This window comes from Symsagittifera roscoffensis, chromosome 3 (genome assembly GCF_963678635.1).
Source record: "Symsagittifera roscoffensis chromosome 3, txSymRosc1.1, whole genome shotgun sequence".
In the NCBI taxonomy this organism is placed as follows: Eukaryota; Metazoa; Xenacoelomorpha; order Acoela; family Convolutidae; genus Symsagittifera; species Symsagittifera roscoffensis.
The window spans coordinates 61,590,028-61,616,421 of NC_087064.1; the positions used below are offsets into that span (position 1 = coordinate 61,590,028).

General features: G+C 34.6%; 1 protein-coding gene across 1 annotated transcript in view; it reads right to left on the reverse strand.

Moving 5' to 3' along the window:
• Positions 1 to 480: 480 nt before the first annotated feature.
• The window catches only part of LOC134841781 (SCO-spondin-like), a 65,585-nt gene continuing 39,671 nt past the window's right edge, over positions 481 to 26,394 (reverse strand). The window contains exons 17-23 of the mRNA XM_063857819.1: positions 25,893 to 26,086; positions 25,386 to 25,545; positions 24,769 to 24,990; positions 22,265 to 22,385; positions 21,631 to 21,818; positions 20,920 to 21,137; positions 481 to 774 (exon numbers count right to left, since the gene is read on the reverse strand). Coding sequence (XP_063713889.1) covers positions 481 to 774; positions 20,920 to 21,137; positions 21,631 to 21,818; positions 22,265 to 22,385; positions 24,769 to 24,990; positions 25,386 to 25,545; positions 25,893 to 26,086 — 1,397 coding nt within the window. The remainder of the gene's footprint in view (positions 775 to 20,919; positions 21,138 to 21,630; positions 21,819 to 22,264; positions 22,386 to 24,768; positions 24,991 to 25,385; positions 25,546 to 25,892; positions 26,087 to 26,394) is intronic.

The window sequence follows — 26,394 nt, forward strand, 5'->3', positions numbered from 1 at the left end:
TACAAAAGAGCTCATGAAAATCTTAGAGGGTATCATAGCGTTCGAACGATACATTTTTATGTGTAGAAAACTAAAAAAATGAAAGCCTAGAACAATTCCACGAGGAACTGGTCGAATTGGCGGAGCTTGTGTTTGAGACTTCGTTTATCAATCTGTTTGGATTCAGTAACAGACACGATCATACACCGCGGTATGCCAAACCCCATTTATAGAATGTATCTTCAAATATGCTTTAAAATGAACAAAAACAATCCGATACATTATGGGCACATTGTTTTTTCTTCTTGATTGCTCATTTATATTTAATTACCATCTATATCATCTTACATTTATCTATATTTAATTTGCTATAGCGTGTAATTTTTATGCCAAATTACACTATAGCAGTGTATATACACTATATACACTACTTTTTCAACACCATAGTGTAATAAAGTAAAACCAAACGAGGAGACCTAATGTGAAGAGCAACAGTTAATACTAACTTGCACTTGAACTCGAAGTAGGTCTGAAGGTTGTTTCGATTTTTTCGGATGTATAATTGCAATGCTCGTACAGGTCACTTCGGTTACCCACAAAGGGAGGTTCGTCTGACCCGTCCCCGCAATCATCATGGCCGTCGCAGATCTGCCCTACCTCGATACACACTCCGAATTTGCTGATCATGACGTTGTTCTCAAGGTCACCACACACAACACTGCCCTCGTCGCAGAACGTGCAATTGGCCTCATCTGAGTGGTCGTCATCGCCGCAGTCCATTTCACCGTCGCAAACCTGTGTATCGTAATTAATGAAATGATATAATTCTTGAGGATATCCACAAAGAGCACATGTTTAAGCTTAAGCAAGTAGCAAAGAGAGTTAAGTATATAATGGTTTAAGTGAATAATTTCAAATAGGGAGAAAATTTAAAAAGCGAAATGAAATTTTTTAAAAATGTTACATTTTGTTTCAAGGTTTGATGTTCTTTTTAGATTGAACCTGGTAAAAAACTTCAAAACGAGAGTTAATTAAAACTAAATTAAAGTAAAAGTGAAAGAAAGGACATCCGGTTACTGTGCAAGCAACACAGAATGTTCGGACCATAGTCTATAAAAACGTTTTCATTTTATGAGAGTCAGTTTTTTCTGCGTTCGGGGAGATCGTATCAAGATTTCTGATCGGTTGTAATGATCCAGCCGTGTTCGGGTGTATCATGAAGTTTGACTTTCGTGTGAAGTGCCTAGTGACTTGGATCTGTACGTATACTCAACATCGAGATGGCCATTGGTCTGTTTTAATGGGTTTTCTTTGCTGCGATATCAAGTCGTACTTTAAATCCTTTGAGTGTAGTGACTGTAGGCAGCAAATCGGGTGTATTTGACACTCCGTAGTTGGAGTGTGATTGGGTTGTCAACAGTGCTGCTCGTCTTTGAGCTGTATGAAATCTATATACTGCATTGTATTATATACATATACAGATCTTTGTTAATTTTGTTTATAGGAATGATCTTGTGTTAATAGATATCGCAAAAGCGTTTTTTGTTTTAGTTCGGTTACTTTTAAAAATTGCTCACCCTGGAGCCACTTTTATCAAAAATTGACGGAGTGCTGTAGTGCATGGTGTAGGCATGTACTTCGAGCGGTGTCGTTCTGGTGGGTTAGGCCTGAAGTGGGGTATAATTTCATGCTCTCTTTTTTGTAGGGTCCATTTTATGTTCAACCTTTTGTGCCTATTTTTTTACTGGTTTTTTCCTTTTTTAGTTTGGTTGTGTACTTTTCTCAAAAATCAAATCGTTTGGTTTGGGTTTGACTTTCGACTTTTTTGTAATTTATTTGTTTGTGGTTAGACTTGAAAGTAGTCTTCAAAAGAATAAATTATCCAGTTTCAAGCTGGTTTTAATCCCGTTTGGGTACCGTGGGTTTTATTTTCTTAGTCATGCTGTTGGGCTGTGGTTTGTGATGTTTAGTAAGCTGCGTTGGTTAATTTGGATTTTTATATAATTCCTTTCCAACCGGGTTAAAGGAAAGTTTGAAACGTAGTACAATATGTTAGAGTTGTTATCAGTGAAAGTTAAAATTTGAATTTATTAGTTTAAGCAATTTTCGTGGGCAAGCTGTGCAATTGTGGATAGAATTGTGGGCAAGTAAATGATTTTAAAATTATAAAGAAGCGTCTTTGAAATGGTTAGTACTGCTTTGACTTTTATTTGCAGCTTTTAGAAAATTACTACTATTAAAATATTAATTTTACGGCTTTTGGGGAGTTGAAATTATGAATTTATTCGCTTTGTAGGAATATTTACTGCGTATGTGAAAACACAACAATTTATATATCAATTTACTGCTGTTTGGGGGTTAATTTTTCAGCTTTATTTTTTGCAATTTGTTAATATAAAATTATGATTCCAGAAAAAAGTTTTCAGTTATTTATTTCGATTTTTTTTTTGCAGATGATTATGCTGTGAAGTCTAGAGAAAAAGGTAAAACATTTATTTGGAATGGTTATTGTTTGTTCGAATTCGTTGGTATAATTTATTGAATTCGTATTACCTTATTCATCTGGGAAAAATCCATGAGGAAAAACGTCGTGAATGATTTCTGATGATCTTAGTAGTTTAGCTATCAAGCGGATGATGTATTTAGTTTGGAGAAGTGGCCAAAGCAATTCAAGTGCTTTTATGATTTTGTGCTTTTCGGTGTTAGCTGAGAATTCATATGGTGTATTTTGGATGAGTTTGTAGTTATAAAGTTTGTGGTTATATCTGGTGTTATAGATCAATTCTAGGAGTGGGATTTCGACGGTCTGTAGAAATTCTTGTGAAACTATTAGAGGGCGGTATTCGTCTACGTTGAAGTTTTTGGTCAAGGGGCAGAATATATACATCTGGGTGATCAGATCATAATTTCGGAGGATGCCTTGGGCGGTTAGTATCTTTATTACCTTAAGTGAAGTTAACAAAGAATGGTGATGTATATTTGGAGTTAATGTATTGATATCTATGGAGAAGTTGTCGTGCTGGTGTGATATGAGTGTAATAATGTTGATTGATTTTATAATAAGTGTAAGTGTGCGTCTGTTTAGTGCGTAACATAACGTCGTGTGTACAGTGCAAATCACGTTCTTTGGGTGTGAGGAAAAGAAAGGTTAGTGAAAAATTGTTAAATTTGTTAAATTAGGAGTCATAAGCTTGGATGTTACGGAGTGCTGCTGAAATGACGTGGTCGTACTTTTTATCTAGGCTTTTGAGGGTGAAAACGTATGATGTTTTAATGAAAAATTTTTCTGTTAGTTGTGGGATAGCAAATTTATCATCATCTAAGAAGATGTCTTCGTTAGGTCTGATGATGCGATGATCGTAGTGATCGAGGAAAAAATCGTTAGCTTTAGATGCGGTGAATCTTGTAAGTGCCTATTGATATCCGATTTGAGTAAATTGTTTCAGAGTGAGAGCTGTTGTTAGATGGTAGAGTTAAGTGCTGCATTGTTCATTATCATATGGGGTGTTATTTAGTGGTAGTGACAGTGGGTTAGTTAAGTGATAAAATGATGTCCACGAAAGTGTTGGGTGTAATACGTGTTCATTTACATAATTAGGGTGCTCATCGTTAGGGTCTGAACGAAAGTAGGTTTATTGAGGGAAGAAGGGCAAACATACTTGAAGAAATTCGTTAGTGTTAGTGTGAAGTGGATGATTAACGAATGATTGGGCTGATTTTGGGTGAGATGGAAATGGGGTATTAGGAAATTTCCCTTTGAAAGTTCTATTGGCTCGGTTAGAAGTTGAGGGAGTTGAGTTTGACGAGGAAGTTGGGTTTGGCGAAGGAGTTGGGATTGATGGATTTGTTGATGTTATAGATAGTGAGAGTTGGTGAATTGTTAATGTTTGAGGGTGCTGGAATTGTTGCTGGAGTGTGATAAAGTTGTCAAGTTAGTTAGGTATTTGTGTATTTACAGAGCTGTTGTTGTCGGAAGGTTCGCTGGTCAAGGGGGAGTATGTGGGTGTTACATTAGTTATAGAAGAGTGAGTGGAAGGAGGTTCAATTTTTATTCGGGAGTGAAGAGGTTGAAAAGGGGGTTGATAAAATGTAGATGGGCTGGGTTCGGAGTTGGGAATTTTGTCAGGGGTTTCGAGATCTGAACTTTTAAATTGGGAAATGGTGTTATATACAGTGGTGTTTGAATAAGTATCTGAATCCATGCTGGATGAAGTGTTGGCATGTGGTGATTCAGGTGGGGGGGGGGAAGCAAAAAGTGGGATGACGGAAATGTTGCTTTGAAGGTTGGCTGGGTAAGAAATTATTGAGCGATGGAGTGATCAAACTTGGCGGCTCATCGTGTGCTAAAAAGATGGTCGTTCTGAGAAGAAAAATTTGTGGTGTGTGGTTGTTCTATGATTTGTTCATATGTGTCTTCTATATTAGGCGTTGTGGGTAATTAGATCTTAATCGGGCTTTGTGGGAAATAGATTTTGAAGAGATGTGTTCTGTCAGTGCTATATTTCTGAAATTTCGTGGTACTAAGGATAATGGATGCTTATGATTTAGGGTTTGTAATTGTGGTGCAGTAGGCATTGTATTCGTGTTGTTTTGTGAATTGTCATATGTGTTCGGTGTTGTTGATAGTTTGGTTTTGTATTCTTTTATTTGATCGTCTAAAAGTATTTTATTGATAGAGAGTCCGCTGTAGTCTTGTGTGTAGATATCCGAAAAGCCTGATGTCTGATCTATGGATAGACGTTGTATTGTGTCCATTTTTGTGAGGAGTTCATGAAATTGTTGTGTATGGATGTGGTGTTGAATTTCGGTTTTAGAGTATATGCCGATCGTTTGTAAATCGATGTTAGGGTTTCCGGCGTTAGCTCTAATACTTTCTGGTGAAATTTTTTTTAATAGTTGCATAAGTGTAGGATATGGTGTGAGCAGATAATATTTATCTTCGTCATGATTTAACGGTACAACATTGTGGCTGTTTTCTGATCCACATGGGACGGCTGTGTTCCAAAATAAGTTATTGGCGAGAGTGTCGACAAAGAGTACTTTATTTTTAGAGAAGATTGTGATTCTGGTATAGGATCTTTCATCTTCAAAAACATATAAGGGTGATACCTAATTGGTACAAGTGTAATTCCATAGTATGTTTCCTTCGTATTTTCCTATGAAATTTGATCTGTTTCTTGATAATAAACATCCTGCAGAAGGATTTTTTAGTACTACAAGTGCAAGTGATTGCAGAATTTGTGTTCTTTCAAGTTCGCATGAATGATGTACTGTTTCATGTTCTGATAAAAAAATTTCTTGAAAAATTCTACTTATTGTGTAGTCTAGTTTCATGTCTAGGTGAATATCATAGTAGATTGAGCCAAAATATGTGTTGTTCATAAGTGATAGTTCTTGTAAACGTGTACTGTCTTTGTCTTGTGGTTTCATTTTTCCACCAGTTTGTCCTGTGTTTTTTAGAAGATGTATTGGGATATACGAAATTTCGTCGTTAGTTGAGTGATGTGTTGCATGTTGTATGGTAATTAATCTACCTGTATTAATGTCGAAACCTTGTTCGTATTCGACAAGATTTTCTGAATATTGTGTTTTGTAAAGTGGTTTGTTGTATTTACATCCTCTTTCTGTTTCTGGGTAAATTTGAAAACGTGTCATTTTAGTTTCTATTTTGTGAAAATTTCGATTTTGATAATTATTTCGTCTGGTTTTGTTCGGGTTAACTTCTTCATATGGGATGGACTTATTAAAATCTTAAAAACTTATCATTTTAGCGTGTTTTTTTTGCCACTTGAAATGTGGTACATGTGTCTTCGGGGAACCAAAAAAAAGTTGCTTCTGTTCCTGTAGTAGGATCGCAATACCCTTGGTCATTTTTGCAAAGTAGTCAAATTTCTAGATAAATTATAGTGTCATCTTTAAATCTCGTGTTAATTGTACTTTTTCAAGTTGTATTTTCCATTCAAAAAACATTATTTCTTGGTATCCTTTTTTTGTGTCGGCTTTACAATTTGAAGGAATGTTCATTCCAATGGGTGGTATCCAATTTTTTTTTATGGAGATCGTAAGTTAATCTTCCATGTGCGCCGTGGAATTGAAACTTGTCGTCTAGTTTTATATGGCCTTGGTATCTTTCAAGTTCAACTTGATGTGCAGAGTCTAGAAAAATTTGAAAATTTACCAATTTTCAGTTTGTGCCTTTATTTGATGTAGTTTTTAATCGGCTAAGTTGGTTTTTACAATCGTCAGGGCAGAGGTGTAGAAATCTTTCGATTTTACTTTGGTAGAAAGATTCATGATCTAGTCTATTCTTAATTCAGTTTGAGACTTGAGAACAATGTACTTTCTTTTCGGAAAATGTAGCTGTGAATTTATATCCTGTTTATGCTGTAGCTCGGGCTTTTGAGTAAAGTGTAACTTTTATGTTCGTTGTTTTTATGGCTTATGATTCGGTTTTGCATTGAGTGACTTGATTTACTGCATATATGTGTTTTTTGTTCATTTTCTTCACAGTCATAGTATGTGACTAGTAAATCTTGGGGTCCTGTTCGGGTGAAAGGATTGTTATGATCGGGTTCTGCAAAACTAAAAGAGAGAAGGATTTGGAAAAATAGTATACTTAGAAGACACATGTGAATGAAAGTCCTGAATATGGATTATAGAAGGTTATACATCCAAGTGTTTTTTTTTGTATATCTATCGTATTTACAGATAATTTTTGTGGTTATAAATTGAGGGTGTAAATTGAGCTGTTATATTCGGGGGAGCTACGGGTAAGGGATGGTGAATTATATTATTTTCAAGTTTGAACTGTAATTAGAAATTGAGTGTTAAGTTAACTTGTGTAAGTATTTGTTTGTTATGTTCTTGTATATCTTTGTGGATATTGTGTCGATATTGTGATCAAATTAGTGCCCAGTTGTGTAATCTACTAAGATGGTGATGTTGACCAAATAATGGAGGGGTGTTTACAAATGCATTCCAATCTAATCGTAGGGGTATGTTACTGGTTGAATTCTCTCGATATCTAACGTCGAGATTTGTAGTAAAATTTGGAGGAAATGGTGATGTTGCAAGTTGACCTAATGATGGGGTTGAGGGAAGTGGAAGTGTTTCCGGTAGAGAAAAAGATGTGTCAGATGAGACGTCTATGTGATCATTCACTAAGTTTGGTTCCCCTTGAGTGAAGGCTTGTGTCAACCAATATGGGAGATTTTGTGTGGTATCTGGGGGATTAAAAGGATTTTCACGAATTTAATCGGATGTAGGGTTTGAACCTAAGTAATCCGATGGTATGTTTGAGATTTTTTGTTGTGATGCGTTTGGGGGAATAATTTGGATTGTGCTATTGGAAAGGTCTAGAGGATTACTCATTGGTGACTGAGGTATGTTGAATTGAACTATGGGGTTTTGCAAATTTCTATTTCGTCTTGGATGTATAATTTGTCTGTTTATTTCGAGCGTATTTTGATGTTGACTTGGATTTCTTGCTCTGTTAAGATCTTGTTGGAGAGGAGGGTATATAGTATATACTGGTTCGTTTTGTGGTTCGCTTAGAGCTGCTTGGCGAATCACTGGTTCTAGTGGTTCTGACAATTGTGCGTGTCTTTCTTTAAATGTATATGGGTTTCATGAAAAGAGATGTGTGTTGATGATTGGGATTATTTGTTTGACTATTTGTTGGTGTTGTTGGAGGTTCTTGGGATGTCGTTGGTGGGGACTGGTGTGGGGGTTGATGATTAGCAAATTTGAGAAAATTTTATAATCCTTATAATTTTCTTCGATGAAAAGTACTAAAAGTATTGTTGCTAATGCAAAACTTATTGTTGCCTTTTTTATACATTTGCATATTGTCATATTGAGGGAGGTTAAAATGGGAGAAATAGTATAAAAAGAAGAAAAACATCTTTGTTGCTGAATAGATTTCTTAACACTTAGATAATTTTTGAAATATCGTACCTGAGGAGTAGGTCAAAGATTTTTGCAAATAGGCTCGAGCTAGGGAATAAAAAATTATGAAAAAATTGCAAATAATAATTAGGAGAAGGATGAGGATATCTAAGGTAACGGCTGTGAGGATTATACAAAGTTTGAAAAAAATTGAATTTATTGAAAAAAAGTTTGAAAGAAATTTTTGAATATGGTTGACAGTTTGAGAAAGAAGCAATGAAGAAATGGTCCGATCCGTCGAATTGTTTTTCATTTTTTGAGGCTAATTTCGAGTTTGGTTGGATAAATTGTTGCTTTTTTGACAAGTGGGTTAGGTTTCAGCATCTTTTGGTGAATGGAAGTTTGGAGGGCTAATAAAGAGCTTCCTAATTTAGTTTTTTTTTATTGGATGATTCGTGGTTTCTGAGAGTTATTTGTATTTTAGGCTAAATGATCATGTCTACTTTGTTTCTTAGGTTAATTTAATATTTTTGCCTGAGCGAGTTTTGAGGTCTCATTAGGGACAATATTGTTAATCTTTGTTCTACTTGATAGGGGAGCTTTGTAATATTGAGATTTTGTTTATTTCAAATGTCAAATTTGAGCAGTTTGCTTTTTTTTTGACCTGGAGGTCTTGAAATTATAGTTAGAGATACGCTTGAACTATTTATGTGTCGGCTAAAAAATTCGTGTCAAAAATGAGGTGATCATTCGGAAAGGTTTTGATTGGTTGAAATTGAACTAGTTTGATCAAGTGTTTTTCAGCATGATTTTTGAGAAAAAAGCATGGGTCTTTCAAAAGATTTGTTGAGAGGTGAAAATGTTAAATATTCTTGAAGTGGTTTTTGAAATTCAACTTTTTAAAAAAATTTTTAGATTTGGAATGAATGTTTTATAATCTTTTCGTGGCTAGTTACGGAATCGCGATGATTGTCTATGTTAAGATTTTTCTTTTTGATGTTGTGGTAGAAATTTTTCTTCTAATTTTCGGTTTTTTCTTTCGTTTACTTTAATTTTCGGTTCTCTCATTTTGTTATCTAAGTTTTTAGATGTTTGTAAGGTAAGTTCTTTTTTAGTGTTTTGTTCTAATGGTTTTTGAATATTTTTTGTTCTAGTGTTTTGATTTTGATTGTAATTAGAGTTATTGTGAACAACTTTAAGTCCTGTAAAGGAGTATAATTAAGTGAGCTCGCGTTGAGCGTACTCTTTCGGATAGTACTCTTTTGGTTACAATATCAATTATTTTAGTGGTTTTATCAATTATTTGATATGGTCCTTTTCGGAGTGGTTGTAAATTTTTAGAAATTCTTTTTTGTGTTGTAAAATTTGGAATTAAACTTATGTTCCGATTTTTAATTTTGTAGCTGGTGTGAATCGAGAATTTAGTTGGGATTTTTATTTTCTCTTTGTAATACTTTTTTCGCTACTTTTTGATAAATTTCGTTGTGCTTTTTATCTCGGTTTAAAATCTGTTCGGTGTGTAAACCAGAAGCTAGTTTTAAGATTTGTGGATGATGAAAGTGATCTTCATCGTGGGTCTGTAATGTTAGATTATATCATATTGCTTCTTTTGTGGGATGGCAACAACCTTGTGGGTTTTTTGAAAAATTTGCTGTGAACATTATTGGTTTTCGTAGTTTTTGACTGAAAACCATCTCATAGGGTGATATTTTTAAAGTTGTTGTGATTTGTGAATTATAAGCCAAGGGGAAGAATTTAACATCTGTTGACCATTCAGTATATCGTGTATCATTTCCGTTAATGATACATCTGAAGTATTCTGTTATTGAACGGTTCATGCCTTCGACTAGTCCATTAGTCCAAGGCGCATGAGATGTACGTTGTGTTTAATATTATATAAGTGGCATAGTGTGAGTATTTCGTTGTTAATGAAGTCAGTGCCATTTTCTGTAACAAGGATTTCGGTTAATCCGAATTTTAATATATCCAGTGTTCATAAAGCGTTGTATATGCATATTAAGCATTACAATGGGGTACTGGGTTAAGTACTACGTAGTGTGTAAATGTGTCGACTGTGACCATTATATATGACTTTCTTTCTGAGGATGGTGATATTGTTCCTTTTGTATCGATTGAATTTCTGTGGTTGAAATATAGACTTTGTCCTTTAAAACCTTGCTTTTCTGCAAGTTGTTTTTGACTTTGGTATGGTTTATTTAATTGGCATGTAATGAAATCATTGCATAATACTTTAATCCAAATTGGTGCAGTTGGGAAATGAAAGTTTTGATTTAAATTTGAGTATTTTTTTTCTGATCCTTAGTGTTCTTTAGTGTGTAATGAAAGTGAAGTATGAAAAGCGAGAATCATCATGCTTAAAAGTAGGCAACGTACTTTGAGATCAAATGTTTGGTATTCTAGAACAGCTGTGATCTCGTTTATAGAGGTTTTTTTAAATTTTCTGAAACAGCTAAGAAATGTTTTGTTTCCTAGAATTGTGATATCGGCTTTAATTGGTTTGGTTTTATACTTGTGTCAAGATTTTAAATGTCTAATAACTGGGTCAAGGTTTTGATGTTTCTTTAGTAACTCTAGTGTTAGTTTTTCTGTGTTTGGTAGAAAAATGTTTTCAATCTCTGTTTTGGTCGAGGTATTGTATCTAGAGGATCATTGAGGTTAAAGACTTGGTTTATTGTGTATTTTGAGTCACAGTTTGGTGGGCCTGATAAACTTATTTTATCAGTAAAGTTTTCTTTTTCTATTAAAAGGAATAGGTCTTTTTTATAAAATTTTTGACTGGCTGGTTTTTTTATGTATTTTTTCTAATCCATGATGATTATGGTATTGGTTTAAATGTAGATTTTCCTAGTAGGTCTACATCGTAATGATTGTTTTGACAATCTAAGTATAGTAGAAACTGTTGTAAGTTGTTTGATTGTGATTTGTCTATATCAGTTTTTACTACATATTTGCATTCTAATCGTGTTGAAGTTTCATCTTTTGCAATGAAGAATTTAATGTTCTGCGGTATTTCAACTGTTTTTTTTCTTGTTAGCAATTTGGGTGATGTGTTTCTGCTAAGAGTATCTGGCAGTGCAAGGTTTTGTTCCTGCTGTCCAAACTATAAGTAAGTTGGGGAATTTCATTAAACGTAATTGAAATCTATAAACTCTATGGTTTGGATTCGATTTCTGTGTGAACAAGAATACAAAGGGTTTATGATCTGTGAATAAGGCTGTTTGATCCAAGTATTAAAAATTCATATTCTGTAAGTGTATATATTATGACTCTGCATTCTCTCACAAGAGTAGAGAGTCTAAATTCAGCTTGTGTGAATAGTCTAGAATTTGCTGAAAGGAGAATCATTTTATTTGTTCCATTGTGGGATTGTAAAAATGCTGCACCGATGCCAAAATTTGAGGCGTTGCACATTGCATAAAATGGCTGATCGGGATCTGGAATTGTATTTAAAATTTGTTCTGAGAGAAGAATTTTGATTTCTTCAAATCGTGTTTGGTGTTCTGTTGTCCATTCAAAATTATTCTGTTGTCTAAGAATATTGTAGAATGGTCTTAAGTATAACTGCATTTTATACACGTATTTAAGTTAAGCACTCCAACAAATTCTTGTATTTTGTTTTCATTGGATGGAACTTGGATTGCGTCAATGCCAGATTTTAATGGAGTCACAGTGTTTCTTTCTATAATGTGTTCAAGAAATTTTACACAGGTTAGGAAAAAGGCGATTTACCCGGGGCTGCTTTCATAATTTTGTTTAGTAATATCTGATGATATTTTTCTAATTCAATGAACTTTTCGTCCTTGGTTTGTGATTGCATAAAAACATCGTCCAAATATGTTATTGCATTTTTGATAAGTATGAGTGGTCGAACAATTTTACTCAATAATGCTGAGAATGCGGCTGGTCCTATGGAGATTCCATAGAACATTCTATTGAATGCGTATTGCTGAGTATTGTTTTACCTAGTAGTTGTAAAAAAATTTTACTCCATAAGCTACTTCTTTTGTGGGAGAAGTTGTTGAATTAGTTTCACAATAACCTATGAGTCCTAGAGGTAGGATTATTTTTTTGGAGAATTGTTATATACGTGTATCGAAATTATGCCTAGTTTGAATTTTTCATGTATTTGATAGATGAAATTGTTACTCTGAAGAATTTATGAATTCAATGTCAGACATATAGAGATTTTGTTTGTTTTGTTCTCTAACGTATTGGTCAAATTGTTTGATTGAGAATTTGGATACACCACCTGCTAGTGGTTTCAGGCGTTTCCGCTCTTGGTTGTAGGGCTGTGTTTTTCATTCTTGTGTATTTATCTTTTATATGGATTCTGCTGTTTAAAATATTTGTAGTTGGGATATATTTAGTAATAAATGGGATTTCAATGACATAATGTTTTATATCTGTGATAGTGAAGGTTTGTTTAAATGGTTTGCTCAAGAAATTATTCTTTTCCATTGCTCGAGTGGGAACAAGGAAGAGTTGGATTTTTCTATAGTTGGTTAAGGTTGATCCGTGTGCTGTTGCTAGTCCCCTTGTTGTTTTAAAAGGTAATAATTTCATGTGTAAACTTTTTATTTCATTCCAAGTGGGAATGTTGATGATGTTTGATTCCTCTCCGGAATCTATTAGATATCAATTTCAAGGTCTGGTGATTGAAAATCTTTGCCTTTTGGGCTTTCTAAGAGGAGTGGACATGTCAGAATTTTTTTTTCACAGGTAATTGCGTTTTCTTTGGTACTTTTTGATAAATGTGATTTGTGCTTAAACATTCTGTAGGTTTTTCTTCTGTAACTTCCTCTACTATTTCCTCAATTGTTTTATTATTGTTTAGAGGTCGTTCAAAGTAATTTAGGAGGGATTAATCTTGATTTTGAAAGCAATGTGAGTCTATCGGTTGTTCTTTTATAATTGGTTCGTAGTCATTTTTAACTAGAATCATGTTAATTGAAATTGCGTTATCTGTTTTGCTTTCACTGTCTGTGGATTGGCAATTTTATGTGATTAAATTGCAATTCTGTGCTTTCTGTATTATCAATACCAGGGGAGTCTGGTTGAATTTCTTCATTTGTTTGTGAATGACTTATTTGCCTTTAATGTTCAGATGTATTACTTCTATAGTGTTGTTATGAGTTTTGATAACGTGTATTATTCCTATGTGGTGATTGGGAATATTTTCTCAGTTTATTTTGATAATTTGAATTTCTATTTTAAGAAGTGTTGCACGAACTATTGTGATAATTATAATAATTTTATCTTCGATAGTTTGATTTGTTATTTGAATTATCTCGTGATCTGTTATTTTGGTATTGATGATTTCTATCATTTGAGTAGTTTCTGTTTCTATCGTTAGAGCAATTTCTATATCTATTATTTGAGGAAATTTTAGATCGATTATTTGGATAGTGTCTATTCTGAAAATTTTAATGGGAACTGGTATCAAACGAATCGTTGGTTCTGTTGGAATTCGATTTTGAGTAGTCATTTCGATATTGATTATTTCGACTGCTTGACCGATTGTATCGGTTTTGTGAGAAATTTTGTGATTTTTTTTAATTTGGAGATCGCACTATTTTTTGAATGATGGTTTACTTTTAAAATTTTGGTTTTTCTCAAAGATTTCAAGATTTGAGATGTTTAAGATTTCAGTGATTTTCTCAGATAACTCTGTGTCGGAGTCATGAATATTTTTTATTTGTGAAGTAGTGGTTTGGATGTTGTTTACTTATTGTGAAATATGGGTAAGTTCCAGTTCGATCTTGTGTAGATCGTGGTTGATCATTGAAAAATACTGAATTTGAAGTTGGTTGTGGTGTGTTTTGTTTTTGTGAGTATGAAAAGGTCTGAGTATTCATATAAGAAGATTTTGTTGTTTTTGATCTATTTACATAGTTATAATTATGTACAGCGAAATTATTTCCATGATATGAAGAATAGGTCATTTTTGTCCAATTTTTGTCTGGCTGGTTTTTGTTATGTATTTTTTTTAATCCATGATGAATATGGTATTGGTTTAAATGTAGATTTTCCTAGTAAGTCTACATCGTAGTGATTGTTTTGACAATCTAAGTATAGTGGAAACTGTTGTAAAATGTTTGATTGTGATTTGTTTATGTCAGTCTTTACTACATATTTGCATTCTAATCGTGGTGAAGTTTCATCTTTTGCGAGGAAGAATTTAATGTTCTGTGGTATTTCAACTGTTCGTTTTCTTGTTAGCAATTTGGGTGATGTGTTTCTGCTAAGAGTATCTGGCAGTGCAAGGTTTTGTTCCTGCTGAGCAAACAATAAGTAAGTTGGGGAATGTCATTAAACTTAATTGAAAACTATAAACTCTATGGTTTGGATTCGATTTCTGTGTGAACAAGAATATAAAGGGTTTATGATCTGTGAATAAGGCTGTTGAATGTTTTGATCCAAGTATTAAAAATTCATATTCTGTAAGTGTATATATTATGACTCTGCATTCTCTCACAAGAGTAGAGAGTCTAAATTCAGCTTGTCTGAATAGTCTAGAATTTGCTGAAATGAGAATCATTTTTTTTGTTCTATTATGGGATTGTAAAAATGCTGCACCGATGCCAAAATTTGAGGCGTTGCGAATTGCATAAATTGGTTGATCGGGATCTGGAATTGTATTTGAAATTTGTTCTGTGAGAAGAGTTTTGATTTCTTCAAATCGTGTTTGGTGTTCTGTTGTCCATTCAAAATTATTCTGTTGTCTAAGAATATTGTAGAATGGTCTTAAGTATAACTGTATTTTATACACGTATTTAATAAAGAAGTTAGGCACTCCAAAAAATTCTTGTATTTTATTTTCATTGGATGGAAGTTGAAGTTTTTGAATAGCGTCAATGCGAGATTTTAATGGAGTCATAGTGTTTCTTTCTATAATGGGTCCAAGAAATTTTACACAGGTTAGGAAAAAGGCGATTTATCCGGGGCTGCTTTCATAATTTTGTTTAGTAATATCTAATGATATTTTTCTAAAACAATGAACTTTTCGTCCTTGGTTTGTGATTGCATAAAAACATCGTCCAAATATGTTATTGCATTTTTGATAAGTATGAGTGGTCGAACAATTTTACTCAATAATGCTGAGAATGCGGCTGGTCCTATGGAGATTCCATAGAACATTCTATTGAATGCGTATTGCTGATTTTCAATAACTAATTGTGTTAATCGTCGTGATTGTTCATCTAGTGGCATTTGATTATATGCGCTATTCATGTCTGCTGTTGTGAAGTATTTACCGTTTATTTCTGTGCGAAATACTTGAATGGTTCAATAGGCCAATTACATTTAGTTTCATCGATGAGTGAATTGAAGTATCTTGCATCTAGAACTATTTTCATGGATTCTTCTTTCGCTAAGATGATAACGTGGTTGATAAATGTGTTGCCTTTTGGCAGTTCTTCTTTATTTACAGGAAACGATTTCTTATTGTTTTAATATGTCGAGTAATCTATTAACTTTGTCTTGCAAGTGGTTTGGAACTTAACTTGCTCGTTGCTTTTTGAAAACTGCGTCAAGCTTTAAAGGTAAATGTACTGGTGAGTTTACTTTTCCAACATCAAGTTTAGATGTTGCGTAATCTTTTGGGTATTTCAATAGTAAATCGGGTAATTGTTCAAATTCTTTTTGTGTTATCTGAGTGTTGAAAATTGAACATTGTAAGGGATATTTGGTGTTCTGCTGTGTATTTTGATATTTGAAATGTTGGTTTGAAGTAAAATGTTTCTGTGAAATAATCTGTGTTGCGTTTTTCATTGCTTATTATTTTATTTATCGATAATTCTTCGTCAACAAATGTTGATTGGCATAAACCTAGTAGTTGTAAAAAAATTTTACTCCATAAGCTACTTCTTTTGTGGGAGAAGTTGTTGAATTAGTTTCACAATAACCTATGAGTCCTAGAGGTAGGATTATTTTTTTGGAGAATTGTTATATACGTGTATCGAAATTATGCCTAGTTTGAATTTTTCATGTATTTGATAGATGAAATTGTTACTCTGAAGAATTTATGAATTCAATGTCAGACATATAGAGATATTGTTTGGTTTGTTATCTAACGTATTGGTGAAATTGTTGGATTGAGAATTTGTATATATCACCTGCTAGTGGTTTCAGGCGTTTCCGTTCTTGGTTGTATATGAAGTAGAATTTGGAGAAAAACGGTGGTTGTTTGTTTATTCTTTGGAAAAATGTTAGAGCTGTGTTTTTCATTCTTGTGTATTTATCTTTTATTTGGATTCTGCTGTTTAAAATATTTGTAGTTGGGATATATTTAGTAATAAATGGGATTTCAATGTTATTATGTTTTATATCTGTGATATGGAAGGTTTGTTCAAATGGTTTGCTCAAGAAATTATTCTTTTCCATTGCTCAAACAAGGAAGAGTTGGATTTTTCTATAGTTGGTTAAGGTTGAACCCTGTGCTGTTGCTAGTTCGCTTGTTGTTTTAAAAGGTAATAAATTTGATCTTTTTTCATATATTTCTGATTTGATTTATTTGGTTCTCTGTGTTTTTGTGCTCTATTTTGAATATCTTGTTGTTTTTGTCTGCATTTGGCAATGCTGTGTCCGTATCTTCCGCAATAGTTGCACTATTTTTTGAATGATGGTTTACTTTTAAAATTTTGGTTTTTCTCAAAGATTTCAAGATTTGAGATGTTTAAGATTTCAGTGATTTTCTCAGATAACTCTGTGTCGGAGTCATGAATATTATTTATTTGTGAAGTAGTGGTTTGGATGTTGTTTACATATTGTGAAACATGGGTAATTTTTAGTTCGATCTTGTGTAGATTGTGGTTGATGATTGAAACATATTGAATTTGAAGTTGGTTGTTGTGTATTTTGTTTTTGTGAGTATGAAAAGGTCTGAGTATTCATATTAGAAGATTTTGGTGTTCTTGATCTATTTACATAGTTATAATTATATACAGCGAAATTATTTCTATGATATGTTTTTTGTTTATATGATGATGTTGTTACTGGTCGAAATGTTTGGTTATCCATTTGTGAGTATTTTTGAGCAACAGAGGGTTTTACTGTGGATTGTATGATTGTTTGTTGTAATGTTGGGTTTTTGTTTTGGAGTTGTAAAATTGGGTTGAATAGGTGAAATGCTTTGTTGTGCTGTTGTTGTTTTTGTTTCAACTATTTCTTTTCTTACTAAATGTGATGGAGTTTGACTATCTTTTTGTGTAAGTTTTCTTGTTCCGTTTAAGTTGTCTTGCTTCTTGAAAGTAGAGTTTAAACTATTGTTTCCTGCTCTATCAGAAAAGAATGAATTATAAATCAAAGGTGTTGCGTCAATTGTAAGTGTGGATACTTCGACATAACCTTTGTGAATAGAGATTGTGCCAATTGCTTGACTTGATATATCTGTTGGTATATTAATAAATGATTCATGAGACCATTCATGGTCCCAAACAATCTGTTTGTTCTGCTAATATAATTTCATCATCTGTGTTTTGTGGTCTAAATTTTTCTTGCTTGTGCTATAAGATCAATATTATGAAAAAAACAATCGATTATCAACCCTGCTAGGAGTTTTTGTATATTGTGTTTAACATGTTGTGTTATGTCATTATTAGTTAGATTTTCACGGATTGTATTTAAAAAATATATATTTATTTCTTGGCATACGGTTGTATGTCGAAATGTTCGAGTAGGTGAATCGCCTTGAGGTTCCTTCAATTCTAGTACAGATAAATAGCTATAGATAAGTAAAAATAAATCGTTTGTAATAATTATTTAATATGCTCTTTGTGAGTTTTGGTGTTGTATATTTTTTATGCATTCTATAAAAACTTTTGAAAATTCAAAATCTACGTCATCAGTTTGAATATTATATTTGTCGTGAAATGCGTTTGCTGAACTGATGTAGATTCCATATTGTGATGTGAGACTACATATGCTTTTGAGATAGTGGTCAAGATTTTGTCTTCTTTTTTTCATCGGGAAATTCTTTTATGCATGGACTATCTCCTTTTTCAAATGAATTTACGATTAAAATCTGGTAAAATTGTACCTGTCCTTAAACTTCAGATTTTCTTCATTTCGAATCATTTTTTTTGTTTTATAGCTGTTGACGTGTAATTTTCATTGTGTCTTATTGGTTGATTCCAATTGTATAGACGTATTGGTTTGCTTTTGTAGGAATTTTCTATTCTGCTTTTTCCTTTTCTTGATGCTGGTGACATGTGTTTTGAGTCAGAAAGTTATATCTGATTGTCATTTTGAAGATTTTTATTTATTGATTATTCATTTTGTTCTTATATATCCTTTTGCTTGTCTGTGTGGTGCGATTACGAGGTGGTATCTTTCGTCATTAATTATACAGTTGTGTAATACAATTGTTTGTTTATTTCCTAAACCGTCTGTTGACATAAGGTTCAGGATAATGGATGCAAATTATGATTAGTGATTTCTAGTTTCTTAAACTGTTAATTCTTGAGATTTTTTGTGGTTAGCTTAACTTGGGGCATAAATTTTTGGGTTGGAGAAAAAGTATTTATCGATTCGTGAGAATGATTTTTACTTTCTCGTAATTAATTCTAAGTAAAGAGAGACTTACCTAATCTTATTTTGAGGTGGTGATTCGTGATGAAGGGTTGAAGAATAGTAAATCGATCCACAAGGTACAGGTATAATAAGAACGCAAGTAGTTCGTTAGGTACTATTTTAGGACTTACTAAATTCAAGTGTTTTAGCCTGGGTCGTCTAAGATGAAGGGATTCAAGTGAAGGACGAGTAAGCGAAGTTATTCACTGTTTATCCTAATTAGAATGGTTAGTTCTTTGAAAAATTTTATTTAATTGTCCTGGGTCGTCAGTAAGGGTTGGGTAGTGAATCGAAGTTTGAGGTCGTTAGACACTAATTAAATGTGGGAGGGGAGAACAAAATTGTTCTATTTGATCCACGGATGAGCCTTGATGATCAGAAATTTAGATTAAATTAAATTTAATTTAAAGATCCAAGGGAAGCTTTGATGATCTGGTATTTTAATGAAATTATTTCAAGTGAAAACAAGGATAGGCCTTGATAAATTTCAGATGAAAATTTAAAGTAAGAAAAGGTTAAGGTTATAGTTTTTATGATATTAGTTTTTGAAATTTGCTGTTTTGTTTTAGGTGATGAAGCTAGGATGAAGGGATGATTTATACATCCTAACAATTATGCTTTATAATAACTAATTTATGTATTTTAATATTCAATAAATTTTTTTATCCAAGATGTTTCAAATTACTGCAGATTTTGGAGGGGAACGATTAGTGTTATTCTTATCTGTCGTTTTTGTATAATTAGTAGGTTTAGCGCAATGAAAGTTTTTGAAGACTTTTCTTCAAGATTTTTATGTCAGTAAATCAAAATTTATATTTACTGCTGGAAGTATTCTACATATAAAAGTTGATCTGGCTTTTGTCGTACGATCATAAAATCGATTGATAGGTTTCTTCCTAATCGTGTGTCGTGCCTTGTCCGAGGGTTTCTTGCAACACCAGGTATTTATCGTATCGTTCGGAAAATTGGCAGTGATCTATTGAGTCGTAGAGACATTTCTACTAAATTTTCGTCATAAAATTTTTTTGTAATGTTATAATTATCTATTTCTAATCTAATGTCTTGGTTAATGTTTCTAATCCAAGCTGGTTAACGTCTTGTTCGACACTTTTGGTCGCACCAAATGAGTTAAGACCATTCGGTAATACTCATAGAAAACTTTCAGATAAGACACACCGTCTGCTCGTCGCGCTATCTTATTTTCGGCCGGATAGATTCGTGCAACTTCTTAGTCTAATACCAATCTTAATCTTAATCTTATATCTCCTAGTCTCAATAGATCTAGTGTATACTGGTGTATGCGAGTCGGTCTCTCTGGAGAAGGCAACTATTTTCTTTTAAATTGATCTGGTGCTGAGTTTAATTCAATTTGATCTGGTGCTGAAACTACAATTAATTTCAGCACTTACAAATAAGTGGGTTGTTAGTTGATGGAGTATGATTGGTTAGTATTCAATATTTTATAGAGATAAAATATCATAGTAACAACCAATAATATAATTCAGTTTAGATCTGGTTCCATAAGCATAAATAAGCTTTTTAAGCCTGCTTGCTTCATCGAGGGGTGGATCTACGATTTTCTCGAGGGGGGCAGATTTTCAAAAAATTTCAAACATTTTGTAGACCATTTTTTAGATCAACCGAGTTGATTTTCTTAGCTATTCAAAATCACTGTGACGACTCCATTTTGACAAAATGTTCTGCGCCGCAAGCAAATTTTTCAAAAATAGGCAAAAATAGGCTAAAAAGGCTAAAAAGACAGAAAAATCGCTCGCTCCCCCCTCAAAAGTAGTATATATTGGCGCCAAAAGCGCCTCTAGAAAGATTTTACGGTCAGTCACCAAATATGGATATCTCAAAATAGTACCTTTTGATCGGCAGGGGGTCGAATCCCTGAGACAAAAGGCGTCCCAATCCCACCTAAACTCGCCCCTGGGCCTCATCTTATTAGCTTGAAATTAGACACCAAAATCAAGATTTCAAACTGGTTTTCCAGACAGAGATTTTTTTCATTTTTTTAATGTCCTTCGAACCTCGACTGAGAGGACTTTAATATTATATATCACTCGACCCATTCAGATTACTACTGGTGGTACCTGATTTTGCCTGAAAAATAAAAAAAAGAAAAAACTAAAACACACCCAAATACAAAGTTCGTTCACATGGTCGGAACAAATTTTAACTCTCATCAACCTAGCCAACAGACAATCATTCCATAGCATAGTGTTTGAAATAACTTTGAGTACAAAAAATTTAGAAGAATAGTCTCGGAAACCGTTTTGTGGTTTCTCAAACCTCACTCAAGAAACTTTTAGCAAGATTCCAATGAAAACGAGAAGCAAACATATCTGGAATAACGTGTATGGCAAAATTAGGTATCTCCAAAATGCAAACGGATAAAGTGGGATTGAAAATTTTTTCTTTTGTTGTGTGACCGAATAGAATAGAAAATAAGTAACTCACGAATGATTTGGGGATGCAAATCTCGGTGTTGACTTGGCACTGGTATTGCCACTCGTAGCATTGGCTGGTGCAGTTGGCCTCATCTGAGCAGTAGCCCTCTGTGCCAGACACAGTGACGACACAGTCGCACTCCCCGTCACACAGGTCAGAGGGCGACAGACAGTGCTTCGTGCCCCCGAAGTCATTGTTGCACTCGAGCTCAGGTCTAGCACAGGTCGCTGCCAAAAATAGATAATATTTACCATAATAAATTGTCTCCGAGTGAGGTCATTACACAAACAAAACTAGGAATAAGGAACTCTTACATAAAACATCACATGAGAGAGAGCCATAAGACTAACAGCCTGTTGCAAAGCGTCTCAGATGAACTACAAATGAACATACAAAACGATCTAATTAAAAATTATAAGGGCAGTGATAAGATGATAAGTCTCTGTCTCTCTACCGAATGATCGGTGGGCAAAATTCTTCGTAATGGTGAGACAAAATTACCTATCCCAGAAAGATACAGTAAACACTGCATGTAAATTATAATCAGGGGTGCAACAGCGATTCTCCGTTAAAATGCGAATAGCTCGTATGTTGTTTTTTTCTCTCGTGGATAATCCTTCAGCAGAAATATAAATATGACTTTTATATTTTTAACACGTTTTTCCAGCCGACGTAATCTACAAGTAGAGGAACAGCAATGGAACATGTGCAATAACTTACTGCAGTTCATTTCGTCTTCTCCGTAGGGACAGTCGGGGAAGTTGTCGCAAGTGTAGATAATAGACATGCAGATGTCAGTGGCGTTGTCCCCCTCTCCCCTGCAGGGGATCTCTAGGTCAGGGTCACACCCACAGCCGGGGTTGGAGAATTCTTTCACGCAGATCATCTCGCCGAAAGTCGAACACTCGCTGTTAAGAAGAAAAATATATGTTTCTATTCACAAATTCCTATAAAATGTTTAACCAAGCAGAGTAAAAAAATTACTTCTAGGTTTTATTTAAAATAACAAAATCATTTTTGTGCAATCGGGTAAATTTATTAAATTATTTATATATCATCTCTTTTCATAGATTTTGTAAAACATGTCTAAAGCTGTGAAGCCTACAGGAACTTCTGTTCAATTTTGCATGTCTTATTTCAATTTTTTGGACTGCTAAATAAAAAAATCGAAAAAAAGCATTCAGAAGAAAGCAAACTACTTCAAACTACAAAAATTTCAACCCACCGTTGACCCATATCAACTCGAGTTGACCACCATAAAAGAAATATACAAACCCCACATGCATTTATGGTTTGTAGAGTGTGAGAAGCTCTAAGTGAGACAAATTAATAGTAAAGAGCCAATACTTCTTACCATCTAGTGCAGTCGCTTTCGTAGTAAATGTACCCTTGGCTGACATAAGTGACCTCAGTTGAACCCTCCATAGAAAGAGCACAGGGACAGTTGCCGGGCAACACACACTTCTTGGTGGTAGCTGACACCCAAAAACAAACATTTAAAAAAGCTGAATGCAAACCGAAACAGGGAAACTGGTCGAATTCAGCGAAGACAAGAAATTTTTTTCGGAGACACCTAGCATGGTAGAAAGGCGTCCACTTTCATATCGTCAGATCATGTAATCGATCTCCTGTCATGGCAATGGTAGTTTGTGAGGCTGAGCTCTCAATTTACCACGTGGAAGTTCTAGTGGCAAAGAAAACGGCCCTGAGTCGCAGAAACAAGAGCTTCGCGCAACAAAATTATTCAGTCTGGAATGCTGGGAAATAAGAGAAACGGACTATGCTTCTACAGGCTGGATAGCCTTTCATATATCCTCTGCGAATCGCAGACACCACAACTCTATGTAATGCACAAAAAATATGAGTATTTAGGTACGGTACGACTGATGTTTTTCTCTATTTTGATTTTGAACAATTGCCACATTCATTTCTGGTCAACAAACCCTAATGGATTTCTAAGCCCGCCCTGTTTGTCTACTTAGGTTGGTCGGAAATTCATAACAAACGACAAATCTAACCAGGCGACATAATCAGGCATCAGGTCGTAACCAGCGACAATATGTAACAAAGCATAGGCGAGTAGCGAATACTTGTTCCGCTGCACTTACATTCAGCACGAATGGTATTGTACGACTGATTAACTATTTGTCACCTGTTACGAATTGTCTGCTGTTAAAAATTTTGCCCGTTAGACTACATGGTTTTAATTTAAAGAGGGAGGGCGCTCCAAAAAATCGCATTTTTGCGTCGACAATCGAAAAATTGCTCTAAAACGTTCTTCTGGCCGGTTAGCTTCTTAAAAACCTAGCTGGCGCGCCAATTTTGTTTACGAAGCGGCGTTTTCATATCGAGCTTAAGGATTTTGTGATCTTTTTGGAAATCCAAAAAAAGTTTGATCATAATGTGCGAATATTTTATGGAAATCCCCTCAAGAAATCCTAAATTCGCTTCTCTAGACATTAAATGCTGCATCAAAAAAACAGCAGTGTATGAATCTCATAAAAAAAGACCGTTGTATTTAAAAAAAACACGTGTTCAATAAATTTTGGTGCCATATTTGAGGCCTCGAGTAGGCCTCGAGTTAGTAAAGCTTCTGCTATCTCTGAGAGTTGCCCCTGCGACCTAGAGCTTTAAAATTTCACGCACTAATAACTGAGCCACGGAAGCTCAATTTCCAAATGAGTGAACACTTTTAATTAACTTTTTATTTGCAAGTTAGTTTAGAAAAAAAGAAGGTTAGTAAAATTTTCCAAATAAGTGAACACTGGGAATGCTTTTATTTGCAAGTTAGGTTAAAATAAAAAGTTTCGTAATTACATACTAAGCTGATCGCATTAGTAAAACTAGTGCACTACTTTAAATACTGCGTGTCTCGATTTATTCACAAAGTTTCTCGATGCAATATGTGACTGCTGCGGTACCGCGACAAATCGCAAGAAAAGACAACTCGTAACAAAAGACGACCGGCTTTGCGGCGATAACCCGCTCTAAATTTCGTATAAAGTCCTACCCTCTGTTGGCAAGCTCGCAACACGTTGGCGCGACTGCGGCAGTGAGTATATTACGAGTTGTCTTTCAATGCGAGTTGTCTTTCAATGCGAGTTGTCTTTTAATGCGAGTTGTCTTTTAATGCAAGTTGTCTTTTAATGCGAATTGTCTTTAGTTATTTCTTCACGATTGTGTCGTTTTCTTGCAACTATTTAGGGTATAAGATTGAAAATATGACACATGTGCATTGAGACTTATTGAAATAAAGTAGCCGGATTAAAATTTGTGAATTGATTTGTGAAAGATGAATACAGGGAGTATATCATAACTAGTTATGGAGTTGCTCTTGCTATGGAAACATCTTCGCAGTTAAAGCAAGGAATTTGAACTTGCGGGCTCAAACTGGTTCCTTGAAAAGCTGATGAACTGGAATCACAATTTAAGCCCACGCAAAAATGAAGTAGTAAATTGGTTCAGCGTCAAAAAACGGTCGGTTTTGTTATTTCGATGCAGATATTAAAAGGTTTTCGGCGCTTATACTAGAAAACTGGATGGATAAATATTATAAATTCAAATTCCGTTTGTTGTTTGCGAGGATTCTTCCACAACAAGAACGCCTCTGAAATTAGTTATAATATATACACTGGCTCTATAACGCCTTCAAAAAATCCATTTTCGAACCGGCTAGCCTCTGTGAAGTAGTTGTATTTAACATGCATCCAAATCTTAATTGGTTGCAGAGAAAATGACGGAAACGTGAAAAAAAAATCGTTCATTTCATCGCTTGAAAACTTTAAGTTTTAACTTTTCTGTTCCATGACTGTACAAAGAATTACTCCCGTCGGAACCGTCGGACCAGTTGCAACTTACGTTCGTATATGTATCCCTGCATGCAGAAACAACCCTCGTAGCATTGGTCATCTAAAGTGCAGTTGTGGATCTCCTCGCTGCCATAGTTCTGACAGGTGAGAGTGCACGCCGGTCCACACACCCTATAAGACGGACAGGTCGTCTCCAGGGGAAGGGCCACTTCCATCGGATCCATAGCGAGTAGGTTGATCGGCTCCCCACTGCACGGGTCACAACCACCAGCTGCAAAAGAAAAACAGTCGCACTTTGTAATATTAATTCAACAGAAAAACCCGACCTTATTTTATTTCATCGACGAAGAACAGCTGGACAAGAATGCGTGGAGACTGGAATTCGGTCAAAAAGTAGACACGTACTGAGCTAATCAGAATCGAGAGAAGAAAACAAACATACTAATTATTTTTTTTCTAGGTTTTGATTGCTTTAAAAATTGATTTTTTTGGATTAAAATGATGGGTCAAGACAATTGGACAACAAATTTGTGCTTTTCAGGGCCAAAAGTATCTTTTCAGGGTCAAACTTACGGCAAAAGTATCGATCTCTCCACTGTGGACAAATGCCGTGGGCCATACAGCAGTCACGTGCGTAGCGTGCAACTGATGTGCAGAGACACTGACAGTCACCCCCGAATGCACATCCCATGCTCTCCGTGCGACAGTCCATGACGTAACTTGTAGGGTCAATCTTGTCATGACACTTTCCAAATATGGAAGTGTCTGTGATGCGTGCACATTGTTCCATAGCCCAAGCCTCTCTGTACCCGTATGTTTTATTCACCTAATAAAAAAAGAAAAAGAAACGGCACTTTATTCGACATTCGATTGTAAATTTTTTTTTTTCACAAAAAATGGACATTTTTAAAGTTACTGAAGTTATCCATATATTCATACTGTAAGTTCGAAGTATTTGGTCGTTTCTCTCGGAAGGACATTGTCTTAACTGAACGTAACTAGCTATTCACAGAAATTGCTATTCAAATTAATATATAGTGATTCGCACATTCATTTATTGCAGATTTTAAAAAAAAAATTCATGTACTTTGCTAAGCAAAGCTGAGTTTCTGGTCTTCGTTACCGTTTTTGAGAATGTCTATTTTAGTTTTTTAGGAAAAATATCAGACGCACCTCGGCGGCATAGTCCAGACAGTCGGTTTCGCCACAATCCATGGCGACCCAACTGTCTCCGAAGGCACAGGCTGTTCCCATGGTGATGTTGGCGGGAGAGAGGAAGTCGTTGTCGGGCAGCCCGTCAAATGTACCACACAAACCCAGTGTCTCAAATCTGTGCATCTCTCCGATTCGTATGTAGATTGACATCTCTGAAGTAAGAGAATTGAAAAAAAAATCATTTTTTTTACAATCTAATTGGATCATCGACAAACTTTTGAACTGTGCGTATTTTGAGTCGCAATGATTGCATCATAAGTCCCCGACCTCGGCCCGGGTATGCATCGCGGAGTAAGCGTTTCTTGCCCGGCAGGACAAAACTCACCAACCATTTTTCCAGTTTTTCATATAGGTATAAACGTCGTCTGTTTTGACGTCTATTAATCTGTCTGTCCTTTTCAATATTTTTTTTTCACTCTGTCTTAAGAAACCATTTTAAATCGAATTCAGATATTTATAA